At 32.4% G+C, this 21,667-nt stretch overlaps 2 protein-coding genes across 5 annotated transcripts in view; one reads left to right on the top strand and one right to left on the bottom strand.

Moving 5' to 3' along the window:
• LOC126741610 (glutamate dehydrogenase, mitochondrial) overlaps positions 1-21,667 on the top strand; it is an 87,370-nt gene that overhangs the window by 5,269 nt on the left and 60,434 nt on the right. For all 3 annotated transcript variants that reach the window (XM_050448110.1, XM_050448109.1, XM_050448111.1), the window contains exons 2-3: positions 5,140-5,428; positions 15,843-16,043. In XM_050448110.1, coding sequence (XP_050304067.1) covers positions 5,140-5,428; positions 15,843-16,043 — 490 coding nt within the window. The remainder of the gene's footprint in view (positions 1-5,139; positions 5,429-15,842; positions 16,044-21,667) is intronic.
• Positions 17,749-21,553, bottom strand: LOC126741611 (uncharacterized). Of its 2 annotated transcripts, none has more exons than XM_050448113.1 (6): positions 21,346-21,487; positions 20,805-20,943; positions 20,582-20,656; positions 20,326-20,520; positions 19,508-20,200; positions 17,749-19,298 (listed from the first exon to the last, which is right to left on the bottom strand). In XM_050448113.1, exon 6 carries the CDS (start codon positions 19,155-19,157, stop codon positions 18,018-18,020), a length of 1,140 nt encoding a protein of 379 aa, XP_050304070.1. In that variant the 5' UTR covers positions 19,158-19,298; positions 19,508-20,200; positions 20,326-20,520; positions 20,582-20,656; positions 20,805-20,943; positions 21,346-21,487; the 3' UTR covers positions 17,749-18,017. The 2 variants fall into 2 exon arrangements, with proteins under 2 accessions (XP_050304070.1, XP_050304071.1); XM_050448114.1 differs by having other exon boundaries at positions 17,758-19,298; positions 21,346-21,553.

Raw genomic sequence — 21,667 nt, 5'->3', positions numbered from 1 at the left:
ATGATTAAATTCCTCTTTTTGTGCTGAAGGATGTTATGTTTTGAAGTAGTTTAAAAAGGCATTAAAATAAATTAAAAAAAAAAAAACATTTCTCAAGATTTATTAGGAAAAATAAAAAAATGCAAAAAATTCTGTGCGACAAAATTAGAGAGACATCTTTAAAGTACATTTGTACCCTATACTAATGAAACTAACCTAATACTTTGTCCAGTACCCTTTATTCTGGATAACTTTTTCACATCTACTGGGCATCGATCCAATGAGATTCGAAATTACAGCCGGATCCATTGATTTCCAGGCATTCTCGATTTCTTCAAATAATTGAGCACGATTCCCGATGTTTTTAGTGCGAATCTTTTTCTCTATAATCTCCCAAAGATTTTCAATTGGGTTCAAGTCCGGCGATTGCGGTGGCCATTTTAAAACTTGAATTTTGTTAGCCAAAAACCATTCCTTCACAAGTTTGGCCGTATGTTTGGGGTCGTTATCGTGTTGGAACGTGAATCTTAGCGGCATTTCCCATTCGGCGTAAGGCAACATTACATCTTCCAGTATAGTCCGATACATAAATCTATCCATAGTGCCCTCAATTTTGTGGATAGGACCCATTCCATAACCCGAAAAACAACCCCAAACCATTAAATTGCCACCTCCGTGCTTCACAGTACCAGAAACATATTTTGGATCAAGCCTTTTGTTTGCTGGGCGATGTACGAACTGCGCTCCATCACTTCCAAAAATATTATATTTAGACTCGTCACTAAACAAAACCTTATTCCAGTCCTTAGCTGTCCAGTAACGGTGACGTGTTGCAAATAACATTCTAGCAGCTACATTTTTTTTTGATAGATGGGGTTTTTTTGCTGGTCTCCTTCCAGGAAGCCCCGCCTCCACTAATCGCCGCTGCACAGTCCTGGATGAAACCCCAGGCGCCTCCAATTCAGCCAAAATCTGTGTTGAAGATAGACGCGGATTATTCTGACTTAGTCGTTTAATTCTCCTGTCCAGCAGTACTGAGGTTTTTCTCTTGCGGCCACCTCTTTTAAGGTTTGTCACTCTTCCACGGAGCTGATAATTTTTTATTGTTCTGGAAACCATTTGTTTACTGACGTTGAATTGCTCTTTTATTAATTTTTGTGAGCGACCTGAGTTTTAGGCTTCTATAATTTTTTCTTTTAGGTCTATGGAATAATGTTTACCACGAGGCATTGCTAATGATATTCTCAAACTAATAAACAGAAATTAAACTAATCGCGACTTCAGTGAAACTAAATACAAAATGAGTCTCTTTAATTCTGTCGCAGTAATTTTTTATCAATGTTAAAAACATTCTTTAAATAAATGTAAACATGAGCTACAAAAATGAATTGTTGATAATAGAATTCTTGTCAATTCCGGTATACACTGCTTAACAAATATTAATATTATTTCAAGTACAAAAAATTGGAGTTGGCAAATAGAGAAGTCTCTCTAATTTTGTCCGATACTGTATCTAAATTAAATCATACACTTAATGATATCAAGCAATCAATGTTTAAATATTAGAGCTCATCCTGATAGAATTCATCCACACCATAATAAGCCCTATTTGAAAGTAGTAAAAGTTGACAGCGAAAACTTTTAAGAGAAAAAGTTGTTCTTGAATTGATTGGCAAATGATTAAACATTTTTTGACCCTTATAAATCAGAGACTTTTTTTACCAGAGCAGATTTTGGAATTGGTAAAGAAAGAAAGTGAATTTGACATGTTTTGTTTTGAGGAATAGGCCCTCAGAGTTCATCACAGTTTTTAAAGATAAGGGAACATGTCTCCAACTCTCCAGTACGAAAAGGGATGTAAGAGTTAAAATTCTTTGAGTCGCAAAGTGTGGTCTACATGATTCTGTTTGTGTTATATTGACAATGCTGACTGCTTTTTTTTGAAGAACAAAAACAAAGTTTAGTAAGCCCTGATTAGCAACACCCCAGAATGGTATACCATACCTAAGGTGAGGCTCAAATAATGAGAAGTAAACTGTCTGGGCTAGTTGTTGACCCAATTCTTCCCTTAGCACTTGCACAGCAAAACATCCTGATGAGAGCTTTATTCCTAATGGTAATATATGATTTTTAAAGCATAATTCCTGGTCAATTAGTATACACAAAAACTTGTTGTAGTTTCTGGCAATGCATGACCATCTAAGAGAAGACCGTTTATGTCATTTTTAAACCCAATGATATGAGTTTTACTCAGGTTCAGACAAAGACGGTAAGATGTGAACCAGTCCTTAATGATCTTAAGATCATTAGCTATAAGTTCAAGAAGTCTTACAATTTCTTTGACTTTCCACAGGATAGATATGTCATCTGCAAATAGGGTGAATTCTCCAGAGATATTCAGTTTGACAAGGTCATTTATATAAATTAGGAACAATATTGGCCCATGAACACCTGAGGGACTCCGCAATTGATGTTAAGGGCTGATTTTTATTATTTTAATTTTTGTGTTTTTGTATTATGACTTAGATAAAGAACTGCACAAATTTTAAAGAAATCAGATGAGATAACATGATCTTTCAGGACATCTACCAGACCAGCTCTTTGCATCATCTTGACCATTCAATGATTTAGATCTAATTCATTATAAGGGGATAAACATTATAAGGAACTATATAAAGGTTATGCAAGATTGTCATTCTCCCTCTCTTAGATTAAAGATGTTTTGCAAAAAAAATCAAAACATTTTGGATTTTACAAATGGTATTCTTCTTAGTTGAGGAAAAATTATTTCTCCTTCTTGAATAGTACAACAAATTTATAATTAATGTCTGTTCTTTTTAAAATATGTCTGAACCTTGCTTTTATCGGCCAAAGGTATTTTTCCTCTACTTCTCTAGGTTGGTTGTCTTTAAACACTTCAGCATCATGATATTAAAAATATAAAATTACTACTAATAAAGTGTAACCAGGAACTTTCATTTAACCACAAATAAAACAAAAGTAATTCATAAATATTTTTTTATTGCAAAAAAAATCTGTGCTTTTACAACCAGGAGAAATATATTATTATTATGAAGAGCATCACCATTTTAGCTACCATCTTTTAGTTGTCTTTTAATTTTTGTTTCTGAAAGCAATCCAATTAAGTTTTAACAGTTTGAACTAGGCTGATCTTATTAAAAATTAGTTAGTACAATGTGAGTTAACTTGAAAAGAATGATTTAATCTAGTTTGCTGAGAGGAAACATGAAGTCCTATATTACTTGTGAGTTTAGAGGCATGAGAATGAGAGTGCAATAAGTTACTTATAGAACAAAGTATCTATGCATGCAATGTATGTGGGAGTTGATATTTAAAGTGAGTTTTCCAGATCTGAGTAATTTATGTTATCAACTCCTTGCTGTTGCAATATAGTTTAAGAACCTATGCTGAACTATATTGATCTCCTGAATAAGAATGTTATATAAGATGGAGACCATGCATCAGAACAGTACTCTAGGTGTGGCCTTACTAGGGGGCAGTAAAGCACTTTAATTAAGAAAATTTTAAGAAATTCTTTGGCACTACATTAGAGATAATTAAGTCTAGTTATTAATTAATACTTATTAATATTAAGTTTCATTCCATTTTGGTCACAGCATAGAGGTAATAAGTCTGATTAAGGTTCATTGAAGGAGGCATGTTGATTTTGAATTTTAATATAAAATGCAAATCATCAGTAGATAGGAAAAATGCATAAACAAGAAACAATATCATTTATGTAAATATCAAAGAGTAGAGGCCCCAAGTTTGAACTTTGTGGAACATCTGATGGTATATTGATTTTAGTGGATTGAAATGATTTGCCTTTATCAAAAACTTTAGTGAAATGAGTGTATATAGCATGTACATGGGATACTTCTTCCAAATATTTCCACTTTTGTAAGCATGTAGTAAAATTAAAGCCGTTATATAAATTTATAATATTTCACAATTGAAAATCAAGATTGAGAATGTTGTTAAACTATAGCTATCAAAATTTATAAAAATGGTTACAATGACATTTAAATAATAAATCTAAATCATACAAGTCAAAGTAATTTGTTCATTAGTGTATTAAAGTATTTTACCCCCCTCAATGACTCGGGTCAGTTTGAATTATTTTCAGTGAGTTTAAGGCACCTGGTTTTATAAATTAGGGAACTTGTAAACTTCTGATGTCCACAGTTAAGCCCTGAAAAGAAAGGATCATTAGGGAACTATTGTCTAAGCAGAGTGTAGGGGTGGCATATGGTAAATAGTGGAGAATTTAATACAAAGGATTGATTGACATACTTCTTCATAGAACTTATATGCTCAATTGACTAATGATCCCTAAACTGATTTTTAAATGATAATTGTTTCTATTGACATATAAGTTAGACTTTCAAAAAAAATCCACCTTCTTGGCATGTGATGCTGGTGAAATCTACTGGCATAGCTTTACATTAAATTTTGCTTACTGAACTTATGGTATAGATCATAAATGATTGTGATTCAGACTTCCTTCTAAGCTAAGAATATACCACAAAAAAGCATTTATAAAGCTTTTAAAGTAAAGTCCTAATAAAATATTTGATCTTTTTTTGTCAAATTTAAGTGTTAAATATTATTGCAACTTATTTACAATTATAATATCCAAATTAAAGTAGCTGCAAACAATGACCTACTTTCCTGAGGAGATAAAAATAATTAAGATTGTGTAACCTATTTACATACTGTTGACAGGAGTATTTGAATTGTATTTTACTTTGTGATTTTGACCTATTTATCTTTTTTTTTTGTAGATATTTTAACTGCACAGCTGCCATGCGTTTGAGGCATATTTTCTAATAATATATAGTTTAGATATGCTTCAATTAACTGTTTAATTTGGTTAATTAGGAGCTTTTCCGTTATTATTTAATTAATTCGTACAAAAATTATGTCCTCACATTAAATAATTTATAGAACAACCACATATAGGTATTTCAGTTCAAATGACTATATTATACTTCAGATAAAGATCTAAATATTATTATGAACTTTATATGGCTTAAACCGAAACAATGGTTGGTTGGGTGGCCTTTATTATTACTTAAACAAGCAATAAATTTGAACATATTTCATGCAAAAAAATCATGAAATTGTACATTTTTGCAGGACATGCCCGAAAATCCAAACCCACGTTTTTTCGACATGGTAGAGTATTTCTTCCACAAGGCCTGTGTCTTGGTTGAAGATAAACTCGTTGAGGATTTAGCCAAAGTGAAGGGCTCAAAATTGACCCTAGAGCAGCGTAAGGCAAAGGTCAGGGGTATCCTCACCCATATGGAACACTGCGACCATATCATCGAGGTAGCTTTCCCTATTAAGAGGGACAATGGGGAGTATGAGGTCATTAAAGGGTACAGGGCACAGCACAGTACTCATAGGACGCCTTGTAAAGGAGGTAAGTTTTAGTTCTTGAAATTGTTGAAAATCCTTTGGTTTAGTATAGAAACAAAGCTAAATGATCTGAAATATTATAGAAATATCACAAGTTTAGTATATTCCATTGCCTTCTTTACTCTGAAACTAAAGACATTAATATTTACTACTACATACTAGGGCTATGCACATTAACAAAAAACCACAGATAACCTTTAAATGCAATAAAATGATTATCTTCCTACTTCTTTGTTTAATTTTCAAGGATGACATTGAATTTTATTACCCACCAAAGAAATTATTGAAATTAATTTTAACCTTGAAGCTGGATTGGTCACAAATTTGGGCTGGTTTGTTATGTCTGTGTTGCATTCAAAATTATTAGCCAATTTTGATTTATCTGTTGCCAAGTGGGTTTTTTGTACATTTAACTAAATTGTTAGTTTTTGATAATATTGGATGGTGTTTGCAGCCAATATCATTTTATTTATTTATTTTTTTACAAATATTTATATTTTTCTTGCAAGCCTCAAGAGATAATAAATACACAGGATGTATCATAGTATGTGTAAAATACTTCAGGAGATGATAGATTAAAAAGTGTCTCAGTCTGAAGTATCATAAAGAATGGCTATGAGAGGCCGTTTTTGTCTTTATTTTTTAAGGCAAAGTCTAGAATGTGTGGTACAAATTATATACAGGGTGTCCCAAAAGTATGGACACACCCAAAAATCTTGGGAAATATGGGCGCTAGAAAAAATCTTTAAATACAAAAGTTTTGGGGAATGAATCGGTGCATCTGATGGTGACCTTAAACTTGACCTTGAGCTTGATCTTAGAGGTTATTTGAAGGTCAAAGCGATTTTTTTAAATGGGAACCCCTATTTTTGACACCGGATTCTGAAAGAGTGGAAAATTTTACCTCCGGGTATGTATTGAGGTATGAGGTTGAAGTAATCCCGAGAGGACATTTACTTTTTAAAAATCTTGCGAGTTCAGTGGTAAAAGAAAACAAATAAAGGTTATACCCTAGGTAAGTCTTAACGAGGAACCCAACGGTGACCTTGGATTTGACGTTGAACCTCATTTTCAAGGTCATTTTAAGGTCGACCTCATTTCTTCAAATGGAATACCTTATTATTTGACCTCTATTTGATCTCTTGGGATTACTTCAACCTCATACCTCAATACATACCCGGACGTAAAATTTTCCGCTCTTTCAGAATCCGGTGTCAAAAATAAGGGTTCCTATTTAAAAAAATCGCTTTGACCTTCAAATAACCTTGAAGGTCAAGCTCAAGGTCAAGTTTAAGGTCACCATCAGATGCACCGATTGATTCCCCAAAACTTTTGTATTTAAAGATTTTTTCTAGCGCCCATATTTCGCAAGATTTTTGGGTGTGTCCATACTTTTGGGACAACCCGTATATGTGTGTATACGCAGGGTGTCCCGAAAGTAATGCGACATAGAACAACAGTAGATTCCTTACATCAAAATAATGGGATTGAGGTCAACTTTAATAGTAACTGAAATACAGGGTGTCAAAGTATTATTTGATTTATGGTTTTTTTCTTATAGGTCCTGAACCAATTGACATACTGACATGAAATTTAATCAATTTTTATCGGTTTAAAAAGTATCAAAATAAATTTCTTTTTTTAATTTTTCATAAAAAATGTATACCTTATTAAAGTTGCTAGGACCAACCATTTTCCACAGAATCACCATTTTTCAAAAAAATGTTTTAAAGTAATATTTATTTACTACTTTAATTAAATCGCAACGGCAGTTGACGTTGAAGACAAGCGTTTGTATTATTCAAATTCAAATATGCTTTATTGTTCTCAACAAAAAAATGTTATAAACAAAGCCTTATTGTGTCTAATAAAATAAAATAATACTACAATTAAAAGAAGGTCACAATATACACAAGTCGCATAACATTGAACATTAAATATGCACATATATACCTAATACTATTCTTTTTAACATTAGCATCTCTTCACTAGTTAGCTACATTATGAGTGTCATTGAAATATTCAAACACTGAATAATAAACCCGAGTACATAAGAATTTTTTTAATAGTAATTTAAATTGTTTAGGAGATTTTGCCTCCCTAATGCTTCTCGGCAAATTGTTAAAAAATGTTATACCCTCATAAAAAACTGATCTCTTGACTAAAGCAGATGTTGGTATAGGAAGACGTATATTACCATGTTGGCGAGTAACATATCTCGGATTTTGGGTGACAAACTTGTGTTGATTTAGGAAAATCAGGCATGCTACTTCCTGTATGTAGAGGCAGTAGATAGTAAGAATACTCTCTTTGATAAACCATCGCCGACAAGACTCTAGGTGATATCCCTCATATATATCTCACAGCACATTTCTGAAGAACAACCAAAATCTGCAGAAGGTAGTTACTAGCGCACCCCCAAAAGCAGATGCCATACCAACAAAATTCCAATTTCCCCTCCAAGCTCTTGACAAGCCACTCTTACAGCAAAACAGCCTGCAGAAACTCGATTGCTGAGGGACAGTAAATATTCCCCAAACTTACTTGTCAATAACTAGACCCACAAATTTATTGACACAGTACTGCTGGACAGGACAGTTGGCAACAAGAATGTTATCAAGGCTATGGTTATTTGTAAAACATAATAGCTTAGTCTTTTGTGGATTTCAAGATAGTAAATTTGCCCTATACCACTCAAATATAAATTTAAGATCAGTCATTATGGCTCTGCGTAGGGAGTCGATATCAAAACCATGCCAGAGAATGGTCGTGTCATCCGTAAACAATGTAGATTTTCCCTGGATACAGAGTTGGGTAAGGTCATTTATATAAAGGAGAAAGTGCATTGGTCCCAATACAGACCCCTGAGGGACTCCCCCCCAGTCGACAACTTTATATTTAGAAAACTTAGACCCACACACACTCGTTGACAGCGACCTTTTAGATATGAAGAAAACCAGGTTGCCACAACGCCCTTGAAGCCATGGTGGAAGAGCTTTCGCAGCAGAATCTCGTGACTGACGCAGTCGAAAGCTTTCGACAAGTAACAAAACGCGGCAGCAGAAACTCCTCCACTGTGGACCTAAAAATCGTTCAAAAGATTGTATATTGCATCTTGAGTGCCTTTATCCTCTTGAAAGCCAAACTGAGAAGCACTAAGAATATTCCTGAATTCTAAAAAAAAACACCAGACGACTCCTGACCATCTTCTCAATGATTTTTGAAAGTGTGGACAAGAGCGATATGGGTCTAAAGTTTCATGGTTCATCAAGCCCGCCTTATGAACTGGGATAACCTTAGCGGATTTTAATTTAATTAAAAATAGCTTTAACAAGGACATTCAAAGTTATATCTGGTATGTTAAAGAAATATTTTAGCAGATAGCCCGTTCTCTCCAGCTGAGTTTTAATTTTTTATTGAAAGTAATATTTGTTTAACCTTAGCCAGGACCAGGCTCATTATTTATGTCAAACTTTTTGAATGTCATATAAAACTTTTAAAACGAGTAAAAAAGTTTTTCTCTTAAGTTTAATCATTTTAAGTAATGTCTAGGCATAATTTGTTTACCAATTTGGAGATGGAAATATTTCCAGATAGACAGCAACCAAACCATAAATTATTCTAAAGAATTTAAAGCTGGCTTACTGAAACTGGATCTATTGACTTTTTGGCTTATTAGGAGAGTGTTATTCACAGACGAGGCTACACTTACTAGACGCGGCGAATTTAACTTTAGAAATGGTCATATGCGGGATACTGAAAACCCCCATTCAGTTGTCAGTCATGAATTTAAAGTTAAAATTGGTGTGGTATTATTGGAAACCATATAATAGGCCTCCATGAACTACCACCTAATTTGAACGGATACTCGTACTTAAATTTCTTACGAAATGAACTTGGAGGTCTTTTAGAAGATATTAGGCAGAACATGTATTTTATGCAAGATAAGAGGGGCGCCAGCACACTTTTCTCAACAGATACGCAATTACCTTGACGAGCAATATCCCGAACGTTGGATTGGCCGTGGAGGACCTTTGCTTTAGCCTGCGCGTAGTCCAGACTTAAACCCCATGGACTTCTGTATTTGGGGATATTTGAAATCAATTGTTTATCATGGTTCTATAAATAATCTATATGAACTAAATGTAAAAATTGTAAATTCTCTATAATGTGTTAAAAAATAATGAAGATCTTCTTTTTAAAATACGGCAGTCATTTGATAAACCTATTTCAAAATGCATTGATGCGTTAATGGAGAGCATTTTGTTGTTATAGTAGCGTTATTTGTATGTTTCTTTGTTTATTATTGTTTTTGGTATATTTGTTTGAAAATAAAATATAAAAAAAAAAAAATAAATATCATTTACTTTGGTTATGATATAAGAATTAACAAGAAAGTCGTAATATTTTTTTTTATTTAGTAACTATTCTAATTTTAATAAAATGAATATCAATAATCTTAGGTATTAATTTTATTTTATTTAGGATTGCATTGCTAAAAATCTAGTAAATTTATGTCATTCACATATTATGAAAACCTAAAAGTGCGATTATTTCGAAAATGGTTGCTCCTATATACACATTTTTTATGTAATATTAAAAAAGGAAATTATTTTGTTACTTTTCAAACTCAAATAATACTTTAACACCCTGTATTTCAGTTACTATTAAAGTTAGGAGAAGACAAGTTAACCTCAATCACATTATTTTGACGTAAGGAATCTACTGTTGTTCTATGTCCCATTACTTTCGGGACACCCTGTATATAGCCAATACAACCTCTTAACTTATCTGTTTCATTTCTTCCATTGCCTTCAAGGTCAAAATATCGATATAATTATACAACTATCTCAATGGTTTTATCATTGTATCAAAGATTCTATCTATACAAGTGAAAAAGGGTGAACCACCTTTGACAAACATGCGATACAATTAGTCAAGCACTCTTATATAACCTTAGCTAAAATTGCGTACAGTGTCAGGTCAACCACTTAAGTGAGTAATTTCTATATTTCAAAGTACACACTTAAAAGTGATAATATTCTAGACCTGTTTTACGTATTTCTCCAATATGCTATTTTTAGCAGCAACTAGGATATCTGGGTGCCAAATATTGTATGTCCAATTATAACTCATTTGATTTTGTGCAGTTGTGAATTGCTAATAGGCATAATTAGCTCAGGTGTATCACTGGCGTGAGCAAATTACCAACGCTGTTCAAATTTTCGGAGGTATATAAGAGATTTCTCACAGTGTGACGAGAAAGCAATTATCGCACCGACGCTAACAAGTTTTACATCCTATTATCTTAGAAAAATGTAAAAATATTACCAGGGTGACCTGGGAAAAATCGCGCCTCTTATTTTAGCCAATGAGATTCAAGGTTTCACTTTTTATTTTTGTGGTATTGCGTCATTTACACGAGGAAAAAAAAACCGGTTTGAATTGTATGATAATGCATTGTCCTGACAAATTAAATTGATGGATGCGATAGTAAAATGTGTTCGTTAATAATTAAAATGGCGTCGAGTAACATTGTTAACAATTTGGGTTTCAAGTTATAATTTTGTATGCTTGGCTGGGTTGAATTATGTAATAGAATATATTTTATCGCATTTAATAGGTACACTACCACGACAAATTTTATTTGCGTTTTTTTTAATATTGATTTTTTGTTAAATGAATTACAACTGTAGACTTCATAAAGTGTGGAATTTAATATAAGTTTCTAATCATGATAAACTAGAGAAATTATTATTGATAAATTTCTTGAAAAGTAATTTTTCACTCTTTTTCCAATTGCCAAAGAAATCTGGAAGATGTGTGAACTTGACAAGTATCCAAAAGAGATCAAGAGTAAGAGGAAACCACACTTCAAAAAATTATTTTCCTGGACATGGTACTCAGTTTCAACAAATTTATCCAAGTAACTCAATTAAAACAGATTTTCGGCACTGCTAATTATTTTGTAGTCATAAACAACTTGGAACTGTTGATACACTTATGTTAATTTTAGGCCCTATGTATGATTTTGTTATCCTGATGGACGATATCAATTTAACTTATTTTACTTACTTTAATTCAATTTTGGAAACTCATAACTTACTACAGGTTATTAACCCTGGAATGCTACACTTATTTCCGACTCTGCATCTGCTACACAGGGGTACAACCGTACCCCAAATAAAACACGTCGTATTTTACAAAAACGAAAAATTTATTCACTTATCGAAAAATAATAACTTAAACCGAGTCTCTAAGAACACTTTTAATGCACATCCATAATAAAATGTTCATGCGGCACACACTGAGCATATTTTTTTCTGATGTTGCAAACACACGAACTTTTTGCACACAGCACAGCTTACTCTCGATTTTCGATCCTCTCTTCTGGGACAAAGCACACACCTACCCACTGTTGTTGTAAGCCTAGTAGGTACTTCTTCTGAAGTGGTTATCTTGAGGACCCTACATATAGTTTCGCGGAGTTCGCGCCTCAAAGTTAAAGCTTCCAAACGACTCATCATGTGTGGTCTGACCACGTCAAGAGCAAGCTTCTTGAGGTATTCTCTCCTGTGCTTTACAATTTCTTTATTCACTTCACCAGAGCCACGCAAAAGAATCATTGAATTATATCCCAGAATATCCAACAAATTATAGAACAGACATAATGGCCAGCGACGTGTTTTTCTACCAGTAGAATAAGTGTGGCACAACTGGTCTAAAGTATCCACTCCTCCTTTTGTAGAATTATAAAATTGAATAATTTCTGGTAACTTGGTCGTAAATGGCTCATCACCTTTTTCGTGCATTGTCGAAAGCATAATTACTGCTTTTTTAGCACTCTTGGGTGGACAGTACGATCACAGTGTCAGATGTCCACTGTAGCAAAACATGGCAGAATTTTGAGTTCTAAAAACGACTCAGGAATTTCTTTTTTATTTCTTCTCACAGTATCAACAATGGTAATTTTCCTCTCCAAAAGATGTTTCGCGGTCTCAATAGAAGTAAACCAGTTATCCATGGTCAAGTTCCTATTTGTTCCTTGGACAGAACTGGTTAGCTTATTACAGTAATACTGAGCTACAGGAACATCAGTTGGTGTGGAACCTTTTCCTATATAAATTTGAGCATCAAGTGCAAAAGCTGTTTTGGCATCACAGGACAACACAATTTTTGATTCCGTATTTATTGGGCTTTGAAGGGATGTACATTTTAAAAGGACATCGCCCTCTAAAACCAACCAATTGTTCATCAATTGTAATATATTCTGAAGGAGTATATAGGTTTTTCATTTTAACAATTGACCTCTCAAATACCTCTCGAAAAGCTGCAAGCTTATCAGTTTCTTTTCTTTCAGCTCTGGACTGCTTATCATCAAAGCGAAGACAGTTTATCAAAAACCTGAAACGTGCCTCGGGTATGGTAGCACGGAATATTGGAATTCCTGTGTCTTTATCAAATAGTTCCTTGGTCAAAACTCCGGCCATTTTCATAACACCGGCATAATAAAATAGCCCGAAAAGTGCTTGGAGTTCAATGCTGTTTGTATCCTTAGTCCAAGAGGGTCTCTTACCTACTGGCGTAATAACAAGGGCATCAGTATCTTGGTCATCGTTCTTATTTGAATATTTCATTGTTGAACTTGGATCTCGTTATATATTGGGTAATTTTATCGAGATTTTCTTGAGTGAAACATAATTTCCAAGCTTCAGTTCCCGATGTTATATGTTTTGCTTCGTTTTTGTTTCCAGGTAAATGCAAAACCAGATTTCGTTTTGGTGTACGATGAATTGCGCCTTTCTTACCTGACCACATAAACCCATTTTTACCCCTTAATTTGGTAGGCACTGGTAAAATTTCCACCATATCTCTGTTGATCGCCTGTTCTGTTTCTGCCAATGGTATATTGTCATCTTCCGAATCTGTATCAGATGGAAGGGTATCCTGAGTCTGTTCTGGTGCAATAAAAGAATTAAGATTGATTTAATTGCCGCGTATTTCATCCTCTTCTGGTTCCTCTCTAAAATCAGGTATAACGGCATCTTCCTCCTCGCTGTCATCCGAAAAACTGTCTGAATCAGATTCATAGAGAATGCGATGAATTTCTCCGACATTTTCAGGCTTTGTTAGGTCGAAGAACTTTTTCTGCCCAGCCATTATTCGTGCAGCGTAACAAAGAAAATCAATAATAACTTAAAAATCAAAGTATAAAAAAAAATATAATAACTCAAAAAAAAACTAAAATATTTTTAAAGTATTATAGACATGCGTTATCATTTAATCGAGTTTTGGGAAAATGCTTGAGCTACAGAGTTCTGATATGGTGAATGAATTTATTGTTTCTAAGCAGATACTACCAACCGTTCAGTCGGGTTTCAGAGCTTGTCATAGTACGCCAACTGCCAGTAACATTTCTGTCACTGCCGTAGCAAGGGTGCTACGATTGCCAGTAACATTTCTAAAAATATGTTTTTCGAAGTATCATGTCTTTTAACCTTACTAAGCATGATATTATTATTGCCAAATTGTACTTCTTTTTGCACTAAAGCTTGTAAGTGGTTTTCTTCATATAAAGATCTTAGGAGGTAAAATGCGGAAGTAAATAGAAGTAGAAAGCGAAGAAAGGACGGAAGAGTGGTGGAAAGCATGGGTTGTTGCTTAACGCAAAAAAAAGCGTCCATCTAATAACTATCAGATTCTGTAAGGTCCAAATTTGACCTTTTACTTTCCCTCATAGAAATGGAGACATTGTTCGGTCTGTTGAACAGGCTCGCAACCTGGGGCTTGTATTTGATATTTCTTTAAACTTTCAATCCCATGTTTAGAAAAAGGTTACTTCTGCTTATGTAAAACTGTAATCTTTATATGCATTTAAACTTCTCCCACAATATACAAAGATGCTGCTGGTTAAATCACTTATTTATCAGTCAGATATTCTATTTTAATGTTGTTTATTATCACTATCTTACCAGTGAGTATCACAGAAAAATTCAATTAGCACAAATTACATGCATGCGTTATATATATATATATGGGGCCGTAAATTTGTCCACATAACTCAGTTATATTGATCTAATGACTACTAGAAACTCATCGCGTTAAACTTAATTTTTTGTGTATGCATAAGAAAATACTAATAGTCCCTTATACCTGTCGCAATTCTTAATTCCAAGAAGTTCTATACATTTTATTAAATTTATATGTCTCTTTTCAAACTCTAAATGTTTTACTTAAATGTTCTTGTATAAGTTATAACGTTTTCTGTAAGATTCTATATATTTATATTTTTTAGATGTATTTTGTTTGACCTGGTGTTATGGAAGATCGCTATACACGCGAATAACACCATTTGTGTTTTGTATAATTAACTATGTACACAATAAATATTTCTATGACTATAAAAATCAAAATGTTTCTATAGATGTGGCTATTGGCTATTTTTAGATAAGTTTGTTTATTATAATAATTCAATGAATAAATCAGATTTTTCGTACCCTTAGTAGCTTTCTCAAAATCAAAAAACTCATTTAAAAATCAAAATATTTTCATTGAGTTGCTACTTACTTTCAGCAAAATTTTACCTATATATTCCAAGAGTTAAATCATTTTTTTTAGTAAAATTAATAATTTCTACATTTTTAATAATCCAGGACTTACTACCTATTATTATCCAGTTTGTACTCACGTTATGCAGTAGCAAAAATAAATACACGTGGCTTATATTAACTCCGTTCAATGATAAACTTCATAACACAAAAAATTTTGGACACTGTCCAAATTTCACTATCATCTATTTAAATATCATCGATATATAGTTTTATAAAGAGCTTATGACTGGTAAATTATTAATTATTGCCTCTATTTCTCCAAATTATATATAAATCATCAATATATGAAATATACTTCAACTTCTCTCATTCACTTAGTAACTTGGGAACTAAGTTTCGAAATATTATTGGTTACTAATTATTGGTCATAACTACATCTTATAATAGAGATGAATATTATTTCATTATTTCTTAATGTCGATAGTTTGGAAAGGTGAAGAGTAAACCTTAAAATGACTTTTCTACGTAAAATTATCATTGAAATAAGTGACTGTCCTGATCTTTTAAATCATATTATATATTTATTATTTCTGATAAAAGAAGGCGACATGCAAATGTTTTTCATGTTTCTTATCATTCCACAACTATGGTAAAAATAATCCTATTTCAATAATATTAAGAAATGCAAATACTAGTTTTAAGAGGTCAGTAAAGCAGGCAGTATTGTGATGTAATTTATATAAATTATTATGATAAAAATTTATATACTCTGGATAGTTTAAACTTTAATAGTAATTGTGTGGTTTTTCACTGCTTCCATAAACCCTTTTCAACAATTCAATTTTTTTTTATTATGTTTAATCTTAGGTATGCGTTTTTCACCGGAGGTCAACAAAGACGAAGTGAAAGCCTTAGCAGCTTTGATGACCTTCAAGTGCGCATGCGTAGACGTACCTTTTGGAGGTGGTAAGGCCGGCATCAAGATCGACCCTAAGAAATACTCAGAACATGAACTTGAGAAGATCACCAGAAGGTTTACCTTGGAGTTGGTGAAAAAGGGATTTATTGGTAAGTACACAAGAAATTTTGGGTCTTTTATTAATAATCAATCTCGCACACAAATCTCTGATAATGATTATATTGCTAATTATAAAATTGGTAATAAAAGGCAATTAAATATATTTTTATAGTGCTTTTAGAACAAAATGCACACTTATATATGTTTAATTAACCCTGATTAATAAAGATAACCAAATTGTAAATCAATATCTTGTGATTTTATCCTCGTTAATTGGTCTCTGACGGATAAGGACTATATTGAAAGTACAGATGTCTGGTGTCAAGGCAGTTTATTAAATTGATAAGCATTAAATTTGATAAGCTTAATTGTAAATAATACAATAACGATGAGTATCATGTGCGAATAATTTATTGTTCAAGTTGGTTCAACCGGCTTGTGTCTGGATATGATTACAAAAAAGTTTCTCGTTTTTTAATATTTGGCTTTAAATTAAAAAATTATAACTTTGTAATTGAAGTATTCAATAAAAAGCCAACTATTTAATCAAATCGTCGTTTTTCTCAATGTTTTCGATGCTAGACAAGAATAACCGGATTGAAAATAAAATATATTTTCACAATTTAAGTTTCAGCCATGCCTAGGTTCATCTCTCGTAAATGTGAGTCTAACACACGCAATATCTACAAGAACTCTTTATTGGAAATGTCTTTAACTTTGAGTAACATCTGATAAGAATGCCTGGAGTAGTTTTCGATTTAATATACATACAGTAGTGGCCAAAAGTATAGATAGACAAAGTATTATTTTCATATAATTGTTTAAAGATTTACCCACAGGTCCCATAGATTTTAAATTATTGTTATATGTAAAGCGGTCTATAAAAAGATACCAATAAATTTCAGTTAAATATTTTGCTTGCTATCAGATAAAGGAATAATATAAATATAGCTGGTCAGAAGTAGATAGACAAAAACAATTTTGGAATACATTTTTTGTCTAGATATTTATAACATAAGCTTCTCTTTAACTCAAGGTGCAACATGCCACGCGGATTTAGATTCTCTCTTGATTTAAGACAACGCATTATTAATGCATATCGCGCGGGTGACGTCAAATTGATATTGCTCTTAGATTTGATGTTAAAAGAAAAGCTGTTTGGGAAATTATCAAAAGATATGAAAGGACAGGATCATTAGAGCCAAAAAATAAATCTGGTCGACCAAAAAAAATGGACATTAGAGCTGTACGCAAATTAAAACAAATTAGCCAGAATAACCCTTTCATGACTTCTCGTCAAATTCAGATAGAATTACAGGCTCTAGGGATTTGTAATGTCTCCTCAAGGACTGTACTGCTGTTCTAATGAAAAACGCAGTAACTTCCTGAACGTCAGTTTTGAGAAAAACGCAAAAAAAACGTTTTTTTGCTTGTATTTTTTTATAAATGTATATTTTTATTGTTTTTTTTTTCACAGAATGATAAATAAAAATAAAACAAATTTTTTTATATAGGTTTCAGTGAATTTGCACCTTAAATAACTTTTTTATTCAACTTACTGCGTTTTTGTTTAGTATTTTTAAGAGTATGCCATTAGTTTTGCTTAATAAAAACGCAGTATGTCATATTTACTAGTGTAAAATGCAGTATGTGAGATTATAATTATAATTTTATTTTATAACGACAACTTTGTTTTTTTACTAACATGCAAAAAAACGTTTTAACTATATATTTTATAAAAAAATAGGAACATAATAAAATTAAAATTAGTAACACTGTTAAACAGAAGTAAAGGTAACATAGAAAAATGTATGTCAATAAAATACTAAGTAATAATAATATTAAATGATTAATTTAGGGAATTATTGAACATTCAATTAAGAGTCGTCACTAATTATGCCATTCTTATTTTGGCAATCATTTGACATAATTACATTATAATTTGACATATAATAAGAATGGCACAATTAGTGCCTGCTCTTATTGAATGTTCAATAATACCCATTTATAACTATAATTAAAAATTAATCAATTGAGGTGTTTAAATCTCTTGATAACGTATTTTCTGGGATTTCTTGACAAAATATTTGCCTGTCTGTGCTCATCAGGAAACACAGTTTTTTTAATATAGCAGATTTTTTTTCTGGGTTGATTCCTCTCGGTTGGTTTCTTGCACCGGGTAATGAAATGGGCTCTTTTTCGCTCTTAATTTTTAAAAATTCTAGAGTTTTTATGTTTTCATAGTCATAATTTTCCGTGTAAAATATTGCTTTACTGCCTTGTTTTACCATCAGTGTAGTAAAATCACTGATATACGGCCTTGGTTTAAGTTTTTTAATGCGATTTATAGATGTCAAATCTAGCCAGTCATAGAACTGGTGAATATTCATATCTATAACTCGAGTTTTGCTAGAATTTGCTGCCCCAACAGCCTCCTTAAAATCTGGAAAGTCGTAAATATTTTTCTTGTATTTCATTTGGAGTTCCACCTGGTTGTGAAAACTGTCTGCACTCATAAATGTGTGGCCTGGCCCAAAGTATTTAATAAAGATTTTTTGTGCAGAAATCATTCCTGAATTTATTATATACACAAGGTACGACAACATGGTCCAATTTTTGTTTTGGGCCGCACAGTTATCCAGCCACAAAGTGATTTTAATAGCATCTCTATTATTTAAGAAAAATTGATGGAATGCTCTGATCAGGTCCTCTTTCTTCCTGCCGGCAATACCTTCATGCCATATCGCGGCAATTGGCCTGAGATTTTTTTGATTTGTGCCGACTGGTACAAAGGATTGGTTAAAAGCAATTATTCTTTGTGTAAAAATTGCAATTTTGTAGCTTTCCATTCGAGGCAGCATTATAACTTTTTGCAAATCGGCTGAGTAGTACACTTCATTCTTAGGATTTATTTTGTTGGCGTCTTCCTTGTAAAGAGCCCTTGATTGCTCTGCTTTTTTGGAGTGAATAGTGTATTTTTGACATATTTCACAAGAAGGATCCAAATTTTCTTTTCCATGTTCATCATTTTCAAAAATTTCGCATAACTCGCACTCTTCGTGACCTAACTTTGTAAAAGATATATTTTTCTTTTTAAGGATTATCCAAAAAGAGTTACAGTTGCAAGTTATATCGGGATTTCTCGCTATAAAATCCTTATTCATTTTGGAAATACTAATATCACTGGGTAGATACCGTCGGTTGGGTGCATATTCTCGGCGATAATGCGATATGGATGGGTTATAGGACTCAATGTGTTTTGATATTTTGTCTTTATCAATTTTGGTTTGATGACCTTTTTTTTCCTGAAACAGAAAAAACTAATATGTATTTAAATAAAAAATTTAGACCTCAAGGACGTGAGAAAAGTTTTCCGTTTTAAGATAAACAACTTAGAACTATTCATAATTTAATGGTAGTGTCTATTAATTTTGCGTTGCTTTTTATCATGCATATGGTGGTTGTACAGTAACAAAAAAAAAACATTCTATTAAGGTGTTTTATATTTGCTTACCTCTTAAATCTTGGTTAACAGTTTTGTGATTTTCGCTGTTACTGATGGTTTGTAGTACAAACCGATCATTTTTCTTGTTGTACCGGAGAGTGGTAAGGAAAAATATTTTGCACACTTGTTTTCTCTCTCCAGTTTCATTTTGAAAAAAGTGCTGGATAGTGCGACTTTTGGAAGAAGCAGCGTTTTTCAAGACTTTGGTGGGAGCTGCTTGCATTGTATTTGTCAAAATAGAACGTTTTATTTTCCAAGTCTCCTAAAGAAACATAGTCCTTATTAATTTGCAGGCGTGTTTCGTTCGTTATATTTTCGACACATTTTTTGGGGCACTGGTTATTACATGGTTCTTTAACATTAAAAAATTGCGCTTTTTTTCCTGATTTGCCTGCTTTCTTTGATCTACCGACTTATGGAACTTTTTTCTTTTTGATGTAGTTCCGTCTTTGGTAATAGGGTACGAAAAAGCAGGGATATTTTCAGAGATGTTCACGACTTCTGTATTTTCACGCACCGTTATTTTTTCGTTTTCAGTTGGATTGACGCCAACTTTTAAATTTTCATTTACTCTGATTTCCTCGTTTTCATCTAGATCAAAGCTCTTTTCTGTTCTTTCATCCGCTGCAGTTTTTTCGTTATCACTTAAGTTAAAAATACTGCTTCTAAAAGATATATCGTTTAAGCTTTGTTCGGCGTAATCTAAAAAAAAACTAACATTAATTTGATAATTAACGACCAAATATTCTTAAAATTTACACCTTAGTAAATTTTAAAATTTAAAAATTTTGTTGTGTATTATAATAACTATAACAAATCTCACTTACCACCAAACATTTTAATACTGTTTTGAGGAACTTTCGAAATTGTCTCGTTTGCCACAGACTCTTCCGTATTCGAAAATATCGAATTCGGTAAAACATTATCAAGTCCATGATTAAGAACTGGCTTTAACCATGAACCATCCGTATTTTGATTGTCCTTAAGTATTCCCAAATGCAGATATTGTTGATCTTGAGTTACTAAAATACGTAATAGGTATTGTTATTCTGATATGATTTTTAATAAAAATCTATTTTTTACCTGTATCCAAACAATTTTTAGAGATTGGTTTGGATATATCCAAAACTTTATCGCTATCATTGTTTATGGGCTTTTCTAAAAAGATAAAACATATAAGTACAACACAGAAGGTTTTTTTAGTAGGGTACTCGTAAGTACAAATAATATATTTATACATATATGTATATGTATATAATGTATAAATCCAATAAAGTATTCAAAACCTTAAATTAAAAATACTTACTACTACTACTACCATCAATGACAGATGTATAATAAATATTTTCTTTTTCTACGCCATCACCAACATATTTAGGGTCAGGGGAATGAGGTCTTTTACGTGCAGCAGCTCGAGACATTATAAGCTGGGTTCTGGATTTAATCTACAAAATGTTATTATTGTGCGTTATAGCGGGAATAATGACGATACTTTGAGATTATAAGACGATTTATAGTTATTATTCATCTATACTAAAGTCAAATAACTCTGTCGCCTGATGTAAACAAATATCACGTGTTTGTGGATAATAAAAACAAGAGCCAACCACGTGACTGTATTAAAAAAAATAATCCCACGTAAATAAGCTTTCATTTCTGATAGGCACAAACGCGTGATATTTGTTTACATATCAGGCAAAAAAATTATTTGATATTCATCAAATAATTTTGTCGAATGAATCACACACCATGGTCAAACAATCTGTACACAAAATAAACTAAATCTAGAGCAATAAAATGTATTTTCTAATTCAAAATACAAACACAGTTAATACTAATTTACTTACCTGGTGTTGAGGTTTCCAGCTATGATTCATTTTGATCAAAATAAAATTTTACTTTAAAATTTTTAAATATCACCGAAAAAATAACACAAATCGTAAAAAAAAACGCTACTTAACTGCATAAGATGCAACCACTGACTGATCCAAACCGACTAAAAAGTTCGTTCGATTGAAATACTGCGGTGTTGTCTAATAATTTATGACGAAATCGCGTTCAGATATTAGTTAAAAGTGCAGCAAGTGCCGATACTGCGTTTTTCACTAGAAAACAATGCGCCGAAATTTGCTGTATTTCTAACGAGAAACGCAGCATTTTATGGGCATC

This window comes from Anthonomus grandis, chromosome 10 (genome assembly GCF_022605725.1).
Source record: "Anthonomus grandis grandis chromosome 10, icAntGran1.3, whole genome shotgun sequence".
NCBI lineage: Eukaryota > Metazoa > Arthropoda > Insecta > Coleoptera > Curculionidae > Anthonomus > Anthonomus grandis.
This window is presented reverse-complemented; position numbering and strand designations above follow the sequence as displayed.

Coding starts and splice junctions, on each gene's coding strand:
- LOC126741611 (XM_050448113.1), bottom strand. CDS start 19,157: ATGAATAAGGATTTTATAGCGAGAAATCCCGATATAACTTGCAACTGT.